Consider the following 16,510-nt stretch of genomic DNA (forward strand, 5'->3'; position numbering starts at 1 on the left):
GGATCAAGCAATGACGATAGAGGATGTTTGGTCTTTATAACCTTTAATTTTCTCGCATAAGGTCGCCAAAAAAAGGTGCGGAAATAAAAAACCGCAGTTTGAGTACTTTCTGAGAGTCTGTTCGTCAGAAAGTATACATTTGTAAACTTTCTGACACTAAAATTTTTTTGGTCCTTTCAAAGTTTTTGACAATGTCAAAAAGTATACATCGGGGCTCTCAATTTTCCTCTCAAACGGCGGTTTTTTAAAAACGCTCAATTTTTCATCGACCTTATATGCCAGTAAATACAATTTGAAGAAAATTATCAGGATTCTACTAATGGAGTTACAAATATTGAGATCAAATCTAGGTGTGAAATTGTTTTTGGACAACTCGGTCCATCATATTGTGGAAATCATGCTTTCGAAGGGAGCAGACGCACTCTCAAATCGGTTTCATTTCAAGAGAATTCCAAACTTACTACAATCGGTGAATGTGCATTTTTTCAATGTACAAAACTCAATGCTATTGATTTTTCAAACTGTAAATATCTTAAAACAATCAATACTTATGCATTCTTTAATTGCTATTCACTAGTGAATATATCTTTACCATCTTCAATACAAGTTTTGTCAAAATACTGTTTCTTGGATTGCTCAAAGCTTGAGAATGTTTTTATTTCATCAGATTCAGAACTGCAAACAATGGATTCCGGATGTTTTAAAGGAACAATTCTTAAAAATCTTTTTATTCCAAAACATGTCTCAATGATGAATGCAAACATAGATTCTCCAGAACCACTTAAAACAATCGAATGCGATGAATTAAGTGATTCCTTCACTTCAGTGAATGGTATTCTATATACAAAAGATAAAAAATCACTAGTTTTCTTTCCGAGAAATAACTCCAAATCATTCACAACTCCAAACTTTATTGAAAATATTGGATATTATGCATTTGGATATTCATTGCTCGTATCCATTACATTCACATCAAACATAAAAACAATTGAAACATATGCATTTCTTGGCTCCCAATTAAAATCAATGAATCTCCAACCTTTCATTAATTTAAATGGTTATGGACAGTTTCAAAATTGTGCAAGCCTAAATGAAATTACAATAGAGAATGGAGTCACAAAAATTAGCGCAATATGTTTCTATGGAGTAAATATATCTAGTATTGTATTTCCAAATACATTAAAAACTATTGGCGCTAATGCTTTTGCAAAGTGTAATAATCTGATTAATGTTACTATCCCAAGTTCAGTTACAGTATTGGGGGGAAGATGTTTTTCTCCGCACACCAATATTACCTTTGAGGAAGGATCTCAATTCATAAGCGATGATCAAAATCTAATATATAATTCAAGAACAGCCCTGTCTTTACGTTTGAGCGAGAAAGAATCGTATACAATACCAGAGTATGTTGAAGAGATTCGTGACAATGTTTTTAATGAAAATAATAATCTAAAAACTATTGTTTTTGAAGGTGAATCGAAGCTTAAATATATAGATGGCGCAGCATTTGCTAACTGCAGAAATCTAATAAATATTATTCTTCCAAATTCTCTTGAAATTATTGGACGGCGTGCATTTGCAGAATGCATATCAATCCGAATAATGAAATTCGGAAATAAACTGAAAACAATATATGATTCAGCTTTTCAAAGTTGCACAGGTCTTGAAACAATAGAATTTTCAGAATGCGAAAATACAACAATTAGAGATTATGCCTTTATTAGTTGTACGAATCTCAAAAATGTAATTTTCTCAAACAATATAACATTTATTCAGAGATTAGGATTCTCAGATTGTTTGTCGTTGAGAGAAATTGTTTTCCCATCATCATTAGAGAATATTGATACATATGCATTCAGTAACACAGGAATCACAAACATCACATTTCCATCAGACTCTAAACTGACATCTATTGGTATGGGTTGTTTCAGCAAATGTTTTAATCTTTCACACATCACACTTCCTCCAAATGTCAAGCAGATAGGATCTAACTGCTTCGAGAACACGAACATCACTTCGTTCACAGTTCCAAATCACACCGAATACATGTCAGACTACGTCTTCAAAGGATGCACAAATCTAGTCAAGTTCACAATTCCAGAAGACTGTTCTCTTCGAAACATCGGCAACTTGTTCTTCGACGGATGTTCATCTCTTTCTGTCATTGAGTGCCCACGAAGTGAATACTTCTCAGTCGATGTCGGTGCTCTTTACAACAAGTCAGAGACAATCCTCTTCTGCTTCCCGCCAGCATCAGATATAAAGTTCTTCAACCTCCCACAGACACTTCGTACTATATCATCATGTGCATTCATTGGATGCAGAAATCTGATCAGCATCTCTATCCCAGACGACTCAGTTCGTACCATCGAACAATATGCTTTCGCGAACTGCTCTTCACTGACATCGATCAACATCCCTAAGTGCGTTGAAAACGTCGAGAGTTCTATCTTCTTCGGATGTGATCATCTGCGATGTGGTGTCATCATCGAGAACAGGTCAATCCCATTCATTAGTAAAATCATATCAGAATGTCTTCTTAACCCTAAAGCGATATACTCATGCGACTTCCTTACATGTCAATGTAGAGTTATCAACGCTGAAATCACCCAATCACTTCTTTATGCATTCGCTATTATTCTAAATGTAGAAATATTCTAAAAATTTTATTTTAAACATAATCTTCAGTTTTATTAAAAAGTTGAACAGGGATTAAGAAATTTTGATCCTGAAGAAAATGCTGAGTATACCGATTTTCTACATTTAGAGATTTTACGTATTATCCGTTATAATAATCGTGACAAAAAGTCATATTTGAGACTTGCAAAACTCATTTCTGATGATTATCATATAACAGAGGACATCAGCATTCCAACTATTTTTTCCTATCTATTTTACGAAGAATATGGTATTAAATTAGACAAGTCTGATGATTTCGAAAAATTTAAATCAGAAAATCTAATTCATTCAGAGAATACGATTTACAGAGCAATTATGTACAATGACCTAGAAAGATTCATTTCATTCACTGAAATAGAAGGATTTAATAAAAATCAAACACTTGAAAGTAAATTATACCCAAATATTGGAAAACTTTCATTACTTGAATTGTGTTGTTATCATGGAGCAGTTGATTGTTTCAAGTTATTAAGAACGAAATTTAACTCAGAAATAACTCAAACATGTCTTCAATTTTCATTTTTAGGAGGAAATCAAGAAATCATAAGTGAATGTTTGAAATATCAAACACCAGATAAATATTCCATTGAATATGCAATTGCCTCGCACAACATTGATTTTGTCACATTCTTGATGAATGAATACAATATGGAGATCGATTTAAATTATTGTGTACGGTATAATAATCTTGATTTATTATTAGTTTATTTCGACCAAACCAATGATATTAACAAATGCATTATTTGTTCCATAAGTCTTAATATTCCATCCTTTTATGAATATTTCATTTCACAAAGCTCCAATATCAATGAAAAAGATATATGAGGAGAAACCACTCTTCATATTGCTGCAAAATATGAATGTAAAGATGCAACTGAACTTCTTATCTCAGATGGGATAAATATCAATGAAAAAGATGATGCTGGAAGAACCGCTCTTCATTATGCAGCAGTAAATAATTATAACAAAGAAATAGTCGAAATTCTTATTTTACATGGTGCAACTATAAATGAAAAAGATAACGATGGACAAACCGCACTTCATATTGCAGCAGGATGTAATAGTAAAAAATAGCTGAACTTCTTATCACATTGTGCAAACATCAACGAAAAAGATAAAGATGGAGAAACCGCTATTCATATTCTAATCAAAAATAATTCTAAAGAAATGGTCGATTTTCTTAGATCACATGGTGAAAATGTAAATGAATAAGATAATGATGAAAAATCAACTCTTCATTATGCAGTATATGATAATAATAAAGAACCAATGAATCTACTTATTTCACATGGTGCAAAAATCTCTGAAAAAGATGAAAACTATATGTGCCTTTTTTACAGTTCTATTTTATCTGATAGTAAAATTAAATTTTTATAACAAATAAACAAGCAAAATAATATTATAGCTTCACTTCTTTCCTTCTTTAATAGGTTGATTCATTAGCATCAAAATCTCATCATGCTGTTTTGATAACGAAAGCTTTGTCTGTGATATAGAATTAGTTACAACATTTGATAATTGTAGAATTTGATTGGTTGTTTTTTCGTAGTCAACTGATTTTTCTGTTTTATTTTGAAGTGATGATTTTAAAGATTCCAAAATATCTGTTTTTAAGCTTTGGAACTCTGTTCTTCTGATACAATGGCAATGAGGATCATTTAATTCATTAATTTCATTCTGGAGTTCTTCTATTTTGATGTTTAACTCTTGAATTTTTTGATTTAATTGTGCTTTTTCATTTTGTAATAGACCATTTTCTGAATTATACTTCATTTCATTTTCTTTCAATTGTTTTTCTAATACTGATATGTTTTGATCTTTTTCTGCTAATTTCTTCATATAATCATCAACCTCCGCTATTAAATGATCATTTTCAGTTGTTGCATCAGATAGTTTAGATTCAAGAATTGGAATTTGTTTAGAATTATCTTCAAGAATATTAATCTTTTCGTTTTTAAGATCGTTTTCCTTTTTACTGACTCTTAGTTGCCCATTTAGTTCAGAAATTTGCGAATTTAGATCATTGTTTAAGCTTGTAGCTTTAGATAGTTTATGTTTAAGTTTTTGAAGTGAATTTATGTATTCGGACACTTGATCTTGTTGTTGTTTATTTTGAGCTTGGAGTTCAGCGTTTTTATCACTTTGGATTTCTAATTCATGCTTAAGCTTTTCAATTTCGTCTTCTTTTTCAGAAGTCTTCTGTTCCATGCGTTTTTGCTGAATACCAATCCTTTTTTGTGCATCTCCAAGCTTATTTTCGAGCTGTTTATGATCATTGTATTGTTCCGAAATCTTTTCTTGTAATTGCTTGATAAGATCTTGATATTGAAGCGCTTGTTTAGTAAGTTTATCAATATCAGCTTTTTGAGCAGCAATTGTATCAGTTCCATCGTTTAAAGTCTGATTTAATTGAGATAATTCACGTTCACGAGTATTGTTCAGTTCTTCGTAATTCTTTTTAAGGATTTCAATCGTTATTTCATATTTAGATGCGTTTTGCTGGAGTTGGTCTTTTAATAAAGCAATTTGATTATTTGCATTTTTTAATTTTTCGGTAAGCTCATCAATAGATTGTCCATTCTTTGCATATTTCTCATTTAAATCCCGTAATTGAATAATTTGATCGTTTGCTGAAGAGTATTTAGCGCTTAGTGATGTGAATTTTTGAATTAAGTCAGAAAGTAAGATTTTTGTTCCATCTGGTAATGTAATTGGAGCACCATTTCTCAAATCATTTCGTTTTGCATCATCTAATTCGCCCTCTAGTTTAATTTTATCGCGACTTAAGTCATCATTGCTTTTTTGGAGATTTTGAATCTTCTGCATGAGTTCTTTGTTCCTTTTATCTGCGTTTGTCTTAATATTTTCGAATTGTATCTTAAGCGTAGTATTTTCTGCAATCGCATCTCTCATTTGTGTATTATTTCTCTTTAAATCGACAATCCTTACTTTGTATAATTCGTATTCCTCTTCAATTTGTTTGTATTTCATCTTTAAATCGAATAATTCTTTCTGAGTCTTTGTTAATAAAACTTGATATTCCCTAACAAGAATGAAAGGATCTTGTTTCCCATTTAAATTATCTTCTGTAGTAGATGTATCGTGAAGAAATGAAGATTCATCAAGGATACTATTATCAATTTCGGTCATAAATGATTTTCAAGATTTTTTAAACGGTCGCTATATAAAATTTTAGTGAGCATTTATAAATTAATGCAATTGATTAATGGGAATCTCATGTATATCTGCTGATGGCTATAATTTATACTTTAAAACTCGGTTTTTCTGAATTTGAGAAGATCTATGTAACAAATCTTCTAAAATATTTGCTCTATACATTGAACTTAAGGTCTCTTCTAGTAATATGTAAATAGTTAATGCGAAATCCAGATAATTTTTTTGGATATCTTTGATTTCTTCTAGAATTACAATCTGATATTCCTCTGTTTTGAGTAATTCATCATAATTCGACGAATTTCCGTTCTGGTCAATAGATTATCAGCATGTCATCATTCTAATGGCATGTTTTTAAAATCATTCAAGTAGTTGATTGTCCAATTCATTAAATATTAAAAAAGGGGGACAAACAAAATTTACCCACTTTTCATGAATTTTGAATTGGAAAAATTCTTCAAAAAGAATAAGCAATTAAAACGAATTACATGTATCGCTCCATGTATCACATGAAATAAGAGGTATTTTTATGCATACTTATCATAGTTCTCATCGGTATTGAAATTTCCTACCCAAAACACATGAAGAAAATAAAAGTGCAGTCACTTCCTTCCAAACAAAATTATGGACTAAAACTCTAGTTAGGAACTGCATATAGCTGTAGTATAGGATGAGTTTAGAAAAAGCCAGCTAACTCTGTATAGGTAATTTATAATCTTATTCATTATAGAAGCTATTTTATTACTGTGAATAGTTTATAACGAAATTTACTGAAATTACAAAATATAATCAGTCAGAAGAGGGTTAATTCGAATAAATACGCATTGAGAATACATAGATGGATGTGTTTTGTTGCATTGTCCTATTGAAGGATTACTTTATAAAATACATAGAGATAATAGAGGCATATAAATACCCTAGAATTTAAATATTGTACCTTTGTAATCAAGATTTTATTTGAATAGTTTACGAAGCTTTTATGGAGGATCTTTTAATTACTGCTCAAACAAATTGTGATCTACGCGAATCTGCGGAAAACAAAATCAAAGAATTAGAAGAAAATCAGCCAGAACAACTTTTGTCTGAATTGCTACAAATTTTGAATGATTTTCACAAAGATTATCGCGCCCTATCACTTGCAGCAATCATTTCATATCAAATTCTACAAGTTATGACAATAGAAAATAATGGATCAGATATATTTTTCGATGCTGTCCAAAAGTCATTTAATCTTCTTTCTCATCCAAATGACCAAGTTGCACAATCTGCTTCACAAATACTTGCAATTGCATCATCACCATTAATACGATCTAATTTAGCTAATAATATTATTACTGATCTAGTTTCAAATCTCAATACAACTAATGATCCAAGAATTGTTCATTTTATTATAACATCGATTGAAGGTATACTCAAAGAATGTTCTCTTGAAAGAGAACAATCAATACCAATTTTCGAATCAATTTTACAAATTTCAGACTCAAATTTATTTACAAAAGATGTAATTAGAGCTCTAACACTACTTTGCGATGAAATACCAATTGTTATTAACCAAGAAAATATTTTCAATAAAATTTTTGAAATAATAACTCAATCAACACAATCAAAAGAATACAAGGCAGAATCTTATCGATTCTGGTATAAACTCATCAAAAGTTCCTTTTCAGTTTTTGAAATTTTTTTAGATTTTCTTTTATCCACAATTGAAAGCGATCTAGAATCTTTCGATCAATTAGAACAGTCTACAATTATTAATATATCAATGATTGTTGAAAGAATTGCTAAAATTCAGATTTCCCAGCAAAAAATATTTATAAATTTAGAAAAAATGTTCAAAATTTGTCAAAATCTTATTAATATTCATTTATTATCAACTCCAGAAGAAAATCCACAAGATGAACAATGGGGAGTTTACCAAGCATCTGGCAATGCAATAACATCTCTTTGCAGAAGTTCAGGAGATAAAATTGGTCAATTTTTATTAGAAAATATTGATAATATTTTATCTAATTTTGATGATGAGAAACACAAAGAAACTTGTTTATTTTTAGCTATAAATTGTGTAGAAGAAAGCATATCATTATCATATGATCATTTCATGACAATTCTTTCTACAATGTTTAATAATGATTCTTGTTTGCGTGTTATATTTCAATGTCTTAATTTCATTATTGTTTTTGTAAATAGAAACAAAATTGGTCTTTCTGATGAAGAAAAAAGTGGATTATTACAACTTGTAGAACCAGTAGCATCATTATTAGATTGTAATGATTTATTTATTATTAAGATTTCCTTGGCATGCCTTTCTTATTTGTCTGTTTTCGAATTGTCTCCCAGAAATGAAATTATGGAATTAATTTTGTCAAAAATTATTTGTGATGATGAATTAGTATCAAATGGAGCAACAGATGCCTTAGAATTATTTTTTGATGTCACAGAGAGCATTGATTGTGCTTTAGCATCTATTCCTTTCCTTCTACAAGCATATAGAGAAAAATCTCAAAATGAAACATATTATACAAATATTGCTGATTCAATTATGTTTTGTGCAACAACTGCAAAAGTTGTCATCGAAGATTACGCGATGGATATTATTGAAGCGCTTATTGAAGACATAGAACAATCTGATACTATATTCGAAGTGATTTGTTATGTTTCAGGATTTGTTAATGATATATCTCAAGAATATTTAGAAATTCTTCATAATATTTTCATTATTTCTCTTCAAAATATTGAAGATGAGGAAGTTTACACAAGTAGATGTATGAATTTACTTGATATAATGAAAAATAACAACTTTGCAATATATATTGAGAATTTGGCCAACATTTTATTATCAAATGTTGGAACAATTAGTCAAAATATTTCTAATGATTCTATTTATGTGCTTTCCAGAGCTGTTGAATTATTTCCCAATCAAATGGAACGTTTTAATGAATATTTAATCGAAATTGTTAAATCATTTTTTGAAAATTTTGATCAATCAGCAGAAAACCAAACAATCTCAGTCAATTTGAATTTATTATCAGCACTGCTCTCAACACATCTTGATCTTTTTATTATGATGAAAGAATTCGTTTTTAGTATCATCGAAAATTGCAAAGAAATTGCATATGTGAGTGGAATTGTTTGCAGTGATTTAATGAGTTTATATCGAGATATGATTTTATGTGACAAAGATGTCGCAAAAGAATTTATTCTTTCTCATGATACTTTTTTTAAAATCCTTTCAAAATCATTTCTTTTTAATGATGATTGCTATGAAATTCGAAATAATTTGATCTTCCTTTTAGAACAAATTGAAATAGATGTATCAGAGTATGTGGATATCTCTGAAGAAGACGAAAAGGATGTTGCGGATTAAGACCAATGTTTGTAAAAATATAACATATATTACTTTCTAATTTTTACATAATTTTTACTCGAAATTAAAAGAAAAATAAGGGAAGAGTATTTTGCAGGAGCATTTTTTTTAATCATGCAAAATAAAACGTTGAACTGTTTCTTTATTATTTTTATTTGCTCTATAATAAAGAGCAGTTTTCCCGTTTTGCTGTATAAAGAGCTGTGCGTCCATCTTTATCTTTTTAATTGATATTTGCACCATGTGAAATAAGAAGTTCGACTATTTCTTTATTATTATTTTCTGATGCATAATGAAGAGCAGTTTGTCCATAATTATCTTTTTCATTTATATTTGCACCATGTGAAATAAGAAGTTCGACTATTTCTTTTTTATATTTATATTCTGCTGCATAATGAAGAGCGGTTTTTCCATTACAATCTTTTTCATTTATATTTGCACCATGTGAAATAAGAAGTTTGGCTGTTTCATCACTATTGAAATCAATTGCATTTTTAAGAGCGGTTTTTCCATATTTATCTTTTTCATTGATACTTATACCATGTGAAATAAGAAATTCGGCTGCTTCTTTACTATTATAATTTGCTGCAAAATGAAGAGCTGTTCTTCCATCATTATCTTTTTCATTGATATTTGCACCATGTGAAAGGAAATACTCACAAAGGGAAGGAATATCAAAAATCGATGAAAGAACAAAGCATTCGCTAATATCATTAGTTTGATCAAAATAAACTAAAAATGAATCAAGATTATTATGCATTCCGCAATCATATAAAAAGATCTTTATATTGTATTCATTCATCAAGAATGTGACAAAATCAATGTTGTGCGAGGCAATTGCATATTCAATGGAATATTTATCTGGTGTCTCGTGTTACAAACATTCACTTATGATCTCTTGATTTCCTCCTAAAAATGAAAGATATAGACACTTTTGAGTTATCTTTGAGTTAAATTTGGTTCTTAAGAACTTGAAACAATCAACTGCTCCATGATAACAACATAATTCAAGTAATGAAAGTTTTCCAATATTTGGGTATAATTTACTTTCAAGTGTTTGATTTTTATTAAACCCTTCTATTTCAGTGAATGAAATGAATCTTTCTAGGTCATTGTACATAATTGCTCTGTAAATCGTATCTTTGGAATGAATATCCAGATTTTCTAATTTAAGTTTTTCGAAATCATCAGACTTGTCTAATTTAATTCCATATTCTTTGTAAAATAGATAGTTAGAAGTGAGCGTAAGAAAACCGACATCTGTTATATGATAATCATCAGATAGGAGTTTGGCAAGTCTCAAATATGACTTTTTGTAACGATTATTATAAAGAATAATATATAAAATATCTTTCATAATTTTTTTGAGGACGATATTCCTTGAATCAATCAATTCTGTTTTGATCGTATTGTAAATCTTGTTTAAATCTTCTTCGTTTTCTGTTTTTAGCTGATGCAACGCAATATATAAATCAATTTGGTGTGCAAACATACTTCGCAATTCACTGTATTTATTTGGATGGATGTTTTGTTCAGACATGAAGAAACCACTGTCTTAGTTTACAACTATTCAATTTATAACATTTGCTTTAAAAATGGTATAACAACAAAGAATTGGCGACCAATATTATGAAATATATAATCAATGATACAATATTATCTTATGCACAAATGTATTCAAATATCTAATGTGGTGAATCGCAGAAATTCTTCAAAAATGGGTTGTAGAGTTTTTTCAATGATGAAGATATAGACTCTTAATCATATTTAAACATATTATTTCAATAAAAAATGAACATTGGATGTACCAATTTTGAGAAACCTTGATCAGCAGGCTCTCAGTGAAAACTCCATTGTTTAAGATTTTGATCAAATCTCTTCTTTTTGATATCTGAAACGACAGATAGGTAGATAATGATATGGTCATGTTATGGTCATGCTTATGCATAATTATATCTATTCTATCAAGAGAAAATAGACCTCGAAGTGTCGAAAATTGAATAGTTTAAACTACAGAGGAATGAAGGTTTGACCTCAATTTTTTTTTTTTGAAAATGAAACCAGAAGAACTTCAGTATATTAATCAAGTTGGAAATGCTTTAGATACGTTTGTTAACGCTGTGAAAAGTGAAATAGCAACAGACATCATTTCATCTGCTAACAATATTACAAATTTAATTCAAGAAAATATCAAAATTCCGGTTACAACGTTTACATCACAAAATTTTGTAACAGCTCTCGAAATATCGCTTAGCAAATCCAATGCTCCTATCTTAATTTCAGTTTTTTCAATGCTTTCAAAAATATTTTTTGCAACAGATAAATTAACAAGCTCTCTCAAGATTAATATCATTGAATTGTTTAAGCATGCATCATCTCAAATCCTATTAGAACAAAATGTACCTATTTTCGCTTGTCTTCTTAATATAGCAAGTGAATACAATCATAATTCACATGAAATAATAGAATTAGCATCGTTTTCAGAACTTCTCTTAGAATCTCTTAAAAAACGCGAAATCACTTATTACGATGTCCTTTATCTTTACAATGTTCATACAGGATTACCGTATGAGCCTGTAGACAATCCTTTAACATGCAATGTAATGCGTCTGCTATTCGAAGTAGCTTTCAATTCCCCTCCTGAAATAGGAAGAGTTGCTTTATTTACACTTGCAAATAATACTGTTCTCAGAATGCTTGGTTCTACACGTATTCTTAATGCTTGTGGACTCTTTGATAGATTTATCGAAATACTACCGCAGCTTTCCGGTGAATATCTCGATGCAGTCATTTTTATTTTGTCAAGATTTGTTCATAACGAAATGTTTGAGGATACGAACAAAAAGGATGTATTTAGCAAAGCTATTCCACTTGATTATTTCGCTCAAAATATAGGAAATTTCGAAGAATCTTGCAGATTGTCATTAATTAGTTTAATTACCGAACTTGGTAGAACAAGAACCTTAGATATACTACAGACAGATATTGTTTCTTATCTTTGTGATTGGTACACTAACAGTCCAAACTACAATGTCTATCAAAAAAGTGGTCTTGCATTGTGTTGCATGATTTCCAACTTAGAAGACCCTTATACTCAGTTTCCAAATGTTTTTGAAGTACTAAAGATCCTTATCGAGAAGATTGCAGACGGTTCTGATGAAATGGTTGCTTATTTCGTCATAAAAGTCGCTTTCAAGATCAAAGCAAAGATGTCAATGAATGGATTGGCCCAGAAATATGAAGATCAGGCAGATAACATTGGTTTGATGGAAATGATTGAAACTTACAGTGTTTCTGGAAGCGACAACTTGATTGATGCAATAGAATTCTTGAATTTAAACATTGACTTCTATGGATTAACTGAGAAATTGAAAGAAGCAAAAGAAGAAAGAGATCGATTGGCTCTGGAGATTGGAGAACCTCTAAAATATCGATAAAATAAAGAATAATATAATGTGATATAATTTTTTTAAGGGTGCACTTACCACTTTCTGACATTCGCTCAAAAATCGGAATACAGGCATGAAGAATATCAGAAAAATAACAAAATTTACACTTTTGTTGCGTTTTTATACATGCGTGAAGCTTGTTAAAAATGCAATAAAAGTGTAATTATCATATTAATGGTTCTAATGCCGAACAGCATTTGAATCAAAAATAATCGTATGTTTGATAATTATCATTTTCATCCGGCATCTGAATTAATGAACTATAACTATATTTCTATTAATTTAAGCTCAATCCTCTCATACATATCTTTATTTTTTGGTTCACAAGACATTTTCTATCTTTGTAAATGAATTTTCAAACTTGGAAAGCCCTAAATAAATGAAGGATGTTTTATTGTCGTCTGGAAAAGTGACAAAATTATCATTGTCGACTAAAAAAGAGATTTTACAAGCATGTTTTGATACCTAAAATAGGAAGAACATCAATACCATCTATGTGTAGAGAGGGAAAACACAAATTATATTTTGAGTGGCTCTATATCAGGCGAAAAATTCTCGAATTCTAAAATTGGCATTGGATAATTAATAGTTTAATAAGGGAAAATGAGAGACCTTATTAGATGAGATTTTAATAGCACATGTAATATATCTTTTGTAAAAAAATAGATTAATTCAATGATTGGTTTGTACACATCTACTATTCAAATGGATTTATCTTCTAATATAAGCGTAAAGCATTTGGTTCTGGAAATAGCAATTAAAAATAATTCAATAGGATTTTTTTTTGTAATGTACATTTATAGATAATAAAAACAAGTATTTTATTATTTTTCTGTTGCTTCAGCTTGACAATAGCAGCAAATGCCGTTAACGGGCTTTACAGTACCACATACAGGACATTTTTCATAAAGTTTTTGTTCTGTATCGTAAATTATATGGTTAATGCAATACTTTGAGAAAGGCAATGCATAATGTGAACATGAAACATCTGCACAGATAGGTCTATTATCTTTTCTAGAATAATATGCTTTTTCAACCCATTTGTGCCTTTCATGCATTAGCTCATTGATTTTATTTAGATTTCCACTAGCTAATATTTCTCTAATATTTGTGATTTCATCGCCAATTAATTCAGCTCTTTGTAATGATCTCAATTGATGAGCATAAAATTGTCTGACTTTCCAATATTTATCTTCTAAGGATTTTGGAGCCGAGTCTCCTCGTGACATTTGATATAAAGCGCTAGTATCTACAGGATTGAAAGATCCGTCTTCTCCAAATGGATTTGTAGTTACCATATAATTTGCGGGTGGATCTTCAACGGGAATTTCAAACCCTTCTTTCTCAAGTTGCTCTTTGATTTGATCATTCATTTCCTAAATTATTTACTATAAAAAGTGACAATGATATCCTTCTGAAGATAAATCTAAGAATGATGTATCTTGAAACGCACCATAACCATAATTAGGTAGAAAAGACTCCTCACAACTCATAAAAACACTCAATTCTTTCAATAAATTTCTTTGCAAAATTTAATGGGCGCGTAAAGGGTTGGCGTCCTACGGCGTCCTGATGTAAACTATTCAATTTTTGAGAAGTTTACACCATAATTGAATAGTTTATGGCGTCCTGAGAGGAGATTTCAATGGGGTATGGCGTCCTAAAAAATAGAAGAAAATGATTTTTTCTCGATTTTTCTAGAAATTGAATTTTTTAAAAAAGAAAAAAATCAAAACGTATACATTCAAGAAAGACTATAAATGAAGATTTTTCTATTTTTTTCATTCTAAAACATCTTTTTTTGGATAATTTTTTTTTAATAAATATGTAAGAAAGATTGAAGAAAAAGTAAATTTACTTTAAGAAAATTCGTTTTACATGATGCAAGACCCATAACAACTATAAATATTCAATTATTTAAAATAAAAAAAGAAAAACAGATTAAATGTATCTCACATCAAAATCCATTGACCTAAGGATGTTAAGTTTCTGTTTTTAAAAGTTGATATTTTTTTTTTTAATTTTAAGAAAATTAATAGCATGTTATTAGACAATAGGAGTGTAATGATATTGACTAAACAGAAATGAGAGAATAGAGATATAATTTTGATAAGCAATATTGCGAACAAATTCTGAAGTAAAATCGCGATCAATAATTGAAAATTACGATCATGTACTGAAAAATGACGATCGAATTGAATGAATAGAATTATATCTAAGAAAAAATAAATTGTATTTAGAAGATGAACAAAGAAAGGTGTATGCTAAAAATCATTTAACAATAAATGGAAATAAAACGAAATTGTTAAAAGAAAAAAATGAAAATTGTTAAATAATATATTATTTTTTAGTCATAAGAATAAAAATATAGTAGTTATAAAAGGAATTAGACTTCATATATCAATTCTTTTTCTCTGTAGATGTGGAACGTTTGCTTTTCGATCTCTTTCGATGAACTTGAAAATATAAGTTATTATCGCTGAGAATCCTTTCCGAAATAGGAGCTTTACGTTTAGGAGGATTGTCGGATGAATTTTGTTTTTTATTGTTTGATTTTGTTGTTATGGAAGATTTTTTCTTATTTTTTTCAGAATTTTGCTTGCTATTAACTGAAACTTGTTTTGACGGCCCAACAATAGCATTTGTAGTAGGAAGAATTCCCAATAACGAGCGCATTTTCGATAATTGTTTTTCAATATGATCAAGAAGGTCCAGCTTATGTTCTAGATTACTAGACATTTGATTTGTAGAAGGATGGTTTTGATTTTCTGGTTCTAAATCTGTAGAGTCTGCAATATTTGAATTTTCGGAGCGAATTGGAGCATCTGAACCTTGATTTGTATCGGCTTGCTCAAAATTAGTTTGAATTGGAGTGGATGAAGTTAGTATGGTTATCTCGTGTACGGAGGCACTGCGTTCCTCCGTACGCAATACTTGTGAATTTGACACTTTACAAAACCGTTAACGTATATTTTACAACACAAACACAAACACCAACTTAACCTTAAATATTTATAAAGCCGCCAACCACTTCACCTTACTACTGTAAAAATAAACGTTCTCACTTATAAAAGTATTGCAACTCTTCCCATTGCTGTGCTTCACACAATAGTTCATATTCTTCAGTATCGCTGCTGTCGCTCCAATCGTCAGAGTCAAAATCACTGTCAAAATAAATGTTAGTAAGTTTTGACAAAGCTAATGAAACACGCTTACCGTTTGTATCGTATGCTTGTATAAACTTTCCATTCTTCATTCCTTCATAAACGCTCAAACTAACTTTACCCTTTCTCCCTCGTATCTGATAGAATGTATTTTCACGAGGAACGAAGAACAAATTCTTGAACTCATGACCGTTGTAGTTTGTTATCTCAATAGTTTTCGTCATTTACATCCAAATAAAATAAAAAATAAAATAAAAATAATTTTAAAAATAAAATAAAAAATAAATGATATCACCACCCTCACACGTATGAAAACATAGCACAAAAATAAATTTAGGTGAAGTGGTGAAATCTCACCTCTTTTTTCACCTCTTTTTTCACCCACTTGAATTCATTGCTTTATAACTCTCTTCCTTTCTCCAACTCTTCTAACTTCTTCCTAAGTTCAGCAATGTTGTCCTCATGAAGTTTAATCTTCCTTAATATACCTTCTCTATCTAATGGTTGCTTTATCTTTCTAAACTGAACTCTACCATCCTTCATAGTATGAACGTAAAAACCTTCTGGAACCGCTCCTGATTTAATGTATTCTACCAAAAACTTTTGTTTCATTGCTTCAGTGACTTTAGTCGTCATTTTACTCTAAATAAAATGTTCAAATAAAATAAAACTAACATTAT

The 16,510-nt window shown here is 29.9% G+C and overlaps 9 protein-coding genes across 9 annotated transcripts, besides 3 other annotated features; 4 read left to right on the forward strand and 5 right to left on the reverse strand.

Moving 5' to 3' along the window:
• Positions 1-195: 195 nt before the first annotated feature.
• TVAGG3_0586480 (surface antigen family) lies at positions 196-2,661 on the forward strand (the record flags this gene model as incomplete). The annotated part of the gene is made up of 1 exon (XM_001317351.1): positions 685-2,661. One exon carries the CDS (start codon positions 685-687, stop codon positions 2,659-2,661), a length of 1,977 nt encoding a protein of 658 aa, XP_001317386.1.
• A 333-nt stretch (positions 2,662-2,994) lies between these two features.
• Positions 2,995-3,504, forward strand: TVAGG3_0586490 (protein of unknown function (DUF3447); the record flags this gene model as incomplete). Its single annotated transcript, XM_001317352.1, has 1 exon — positions 2,995-3,504. One exon carries the CDS (start codon positions 2,995-2,997, stop codon positions 3,502-3,504), a length of 510 nt encoding a protein of 169 aa, XP_001317387.1.
• Positions 3,505-4,008: 504 nt separating this feature from the next.
• Positions 4,009-5,831, reverse strand: TVAGG3_0586500 (myosin rod-like family protein; the record flags this gene model as incomplete). The annotated part of the gene is made up of 1 exon (XM_001317353.1): positions 4,087-5,829. One exon carries the CDS (start codon positions 5,827-5,829, stop codon positions 4,087-4,089), a length of 1,743 nt encoding a protein of 580 aa, XP_001317388.1.
• Positions 5,832-6,832: 1,001 nt separating this feature from the next.
• On the forward strand, positions 6,833-9,217 carry TVAGG3_0586510 (armadillo (ARM) repeat-containing protein family; the record flags this gene model as incomplete). Its single annotated transcript, XM_001317354.1, has 1 exon — positions 6,833-9,217. The coding sequence occupies one exon, from the start codon at positions 6,833-6,835 to the stop codon at positions 9,215-9,217; it is 2,385 nt and encodes a 794-aa protein (XP_001317389.1).
• A 223-nt stretch (positions 9,218-9,440) lies between these two features.
• On the reverse strand, positions 9,441-10,019 carry TVAGG3_0586520 (cyclin-dependent kinase inhibitor 2C-related family; the record flags this gene model as incomplete). The annotated part of the gene is made up of 1 exon (XM_001317355.1): positions 9,441-10,019. One exon carries the CDS (start codon positions 10,017-10,019, stop codon positions 9,441-9,443), a length of 579 nt encoding a protein of 192 aa, XP_001317390.1.
• Positions 10,020-10,091: 72 nt separating this feature from the next.
• On the reverse strand, positions 10,092-10,757 carry TVAGG3_0586530 (protein of unknown function (DUF3447); the record flags this gene model as incomplete). Its single annotated transcript, XM_001317356.1, has 1 exon — positions 10,092-10,757. One exon carries the CDS (start codon positions 10,755-10,757, stop codon positions 10,092-10,094), a length of 666 nt encoding a protein of 221 aa, XP_001317391.1.
• Positions 10,758-11,271: 514 nt separating this feature from the next.
• TVAGG3_0586540 (armadillo (ARM) repeat-containing protein family) lies at positions 11,272-12,676 on the forward strand (the record flags this gene model as incomplete). Its single annotated transcript, XM_001317357.1, has 1 exon — positions 11,272-12,654. One exon carries the CDS (start codon positions 11,272-11,274, stop codon positions 12,652-12,654), a length of 1,383 nt encoding a protein of 460 aa, XP_001317392.1.
• A 10-nt stretch (positions 12,677-12,686) lies between these two features.
• Positions 12,687-12,717: a mobile genetic element.
• Positions 12,718-13,067: 350 nt separating this feature from the next.
• Positions 13,068-14,053, reverse strand: TVAGG3_0586560 (putative DNA-binding domain family; the record flags this gene model as incomplete). The annotated part of the gene is made up of 1 exon (XM_001317358.1): positions 13,491-14,039. The coding sequence occupies one exon, from the start codon at positions 14,037-14,039 to the stop codon at positions 13,491-13,493; it is 549 nt and encodes a 182-aa protein (XP_001317393.1).
• A 150-nt stretch (positions 14,054-14,203) lies between these two features.
• Positions 14,204-15,547: a mobile genetic element.
• Positions 15,547-16,510: part of a mobile genetic element that runs on past the window's edge.
• Positions 16,230-16,466, reverse strand: TVAGG3_0586590 (uncharacterized protein; the record flags this gene model as incomplete). Its single annotated transcript, XM_051239337.1, has 1 exon — positions 16,230-16,466. The coding sequence occupies one exon, from the start codon at positions 16,464-16,466 to the stop codon at positions 16,230-16,232; it is 237 nt and encodes a 78-aa protein (XP_051097161.1).

This window comes from Trichomonas vaginalis, chromosome II (assembly GCF_026262505.1).
Source record: "Trichomonas vaginalis G3 chromosome II, whole genome shotgun sequence".
Lineage (NCBI taxonomy): Eukaryota > Parabasalia > Trichomonadida > Trichomonadidae > Trichomonas > Trichomonas vaginalis.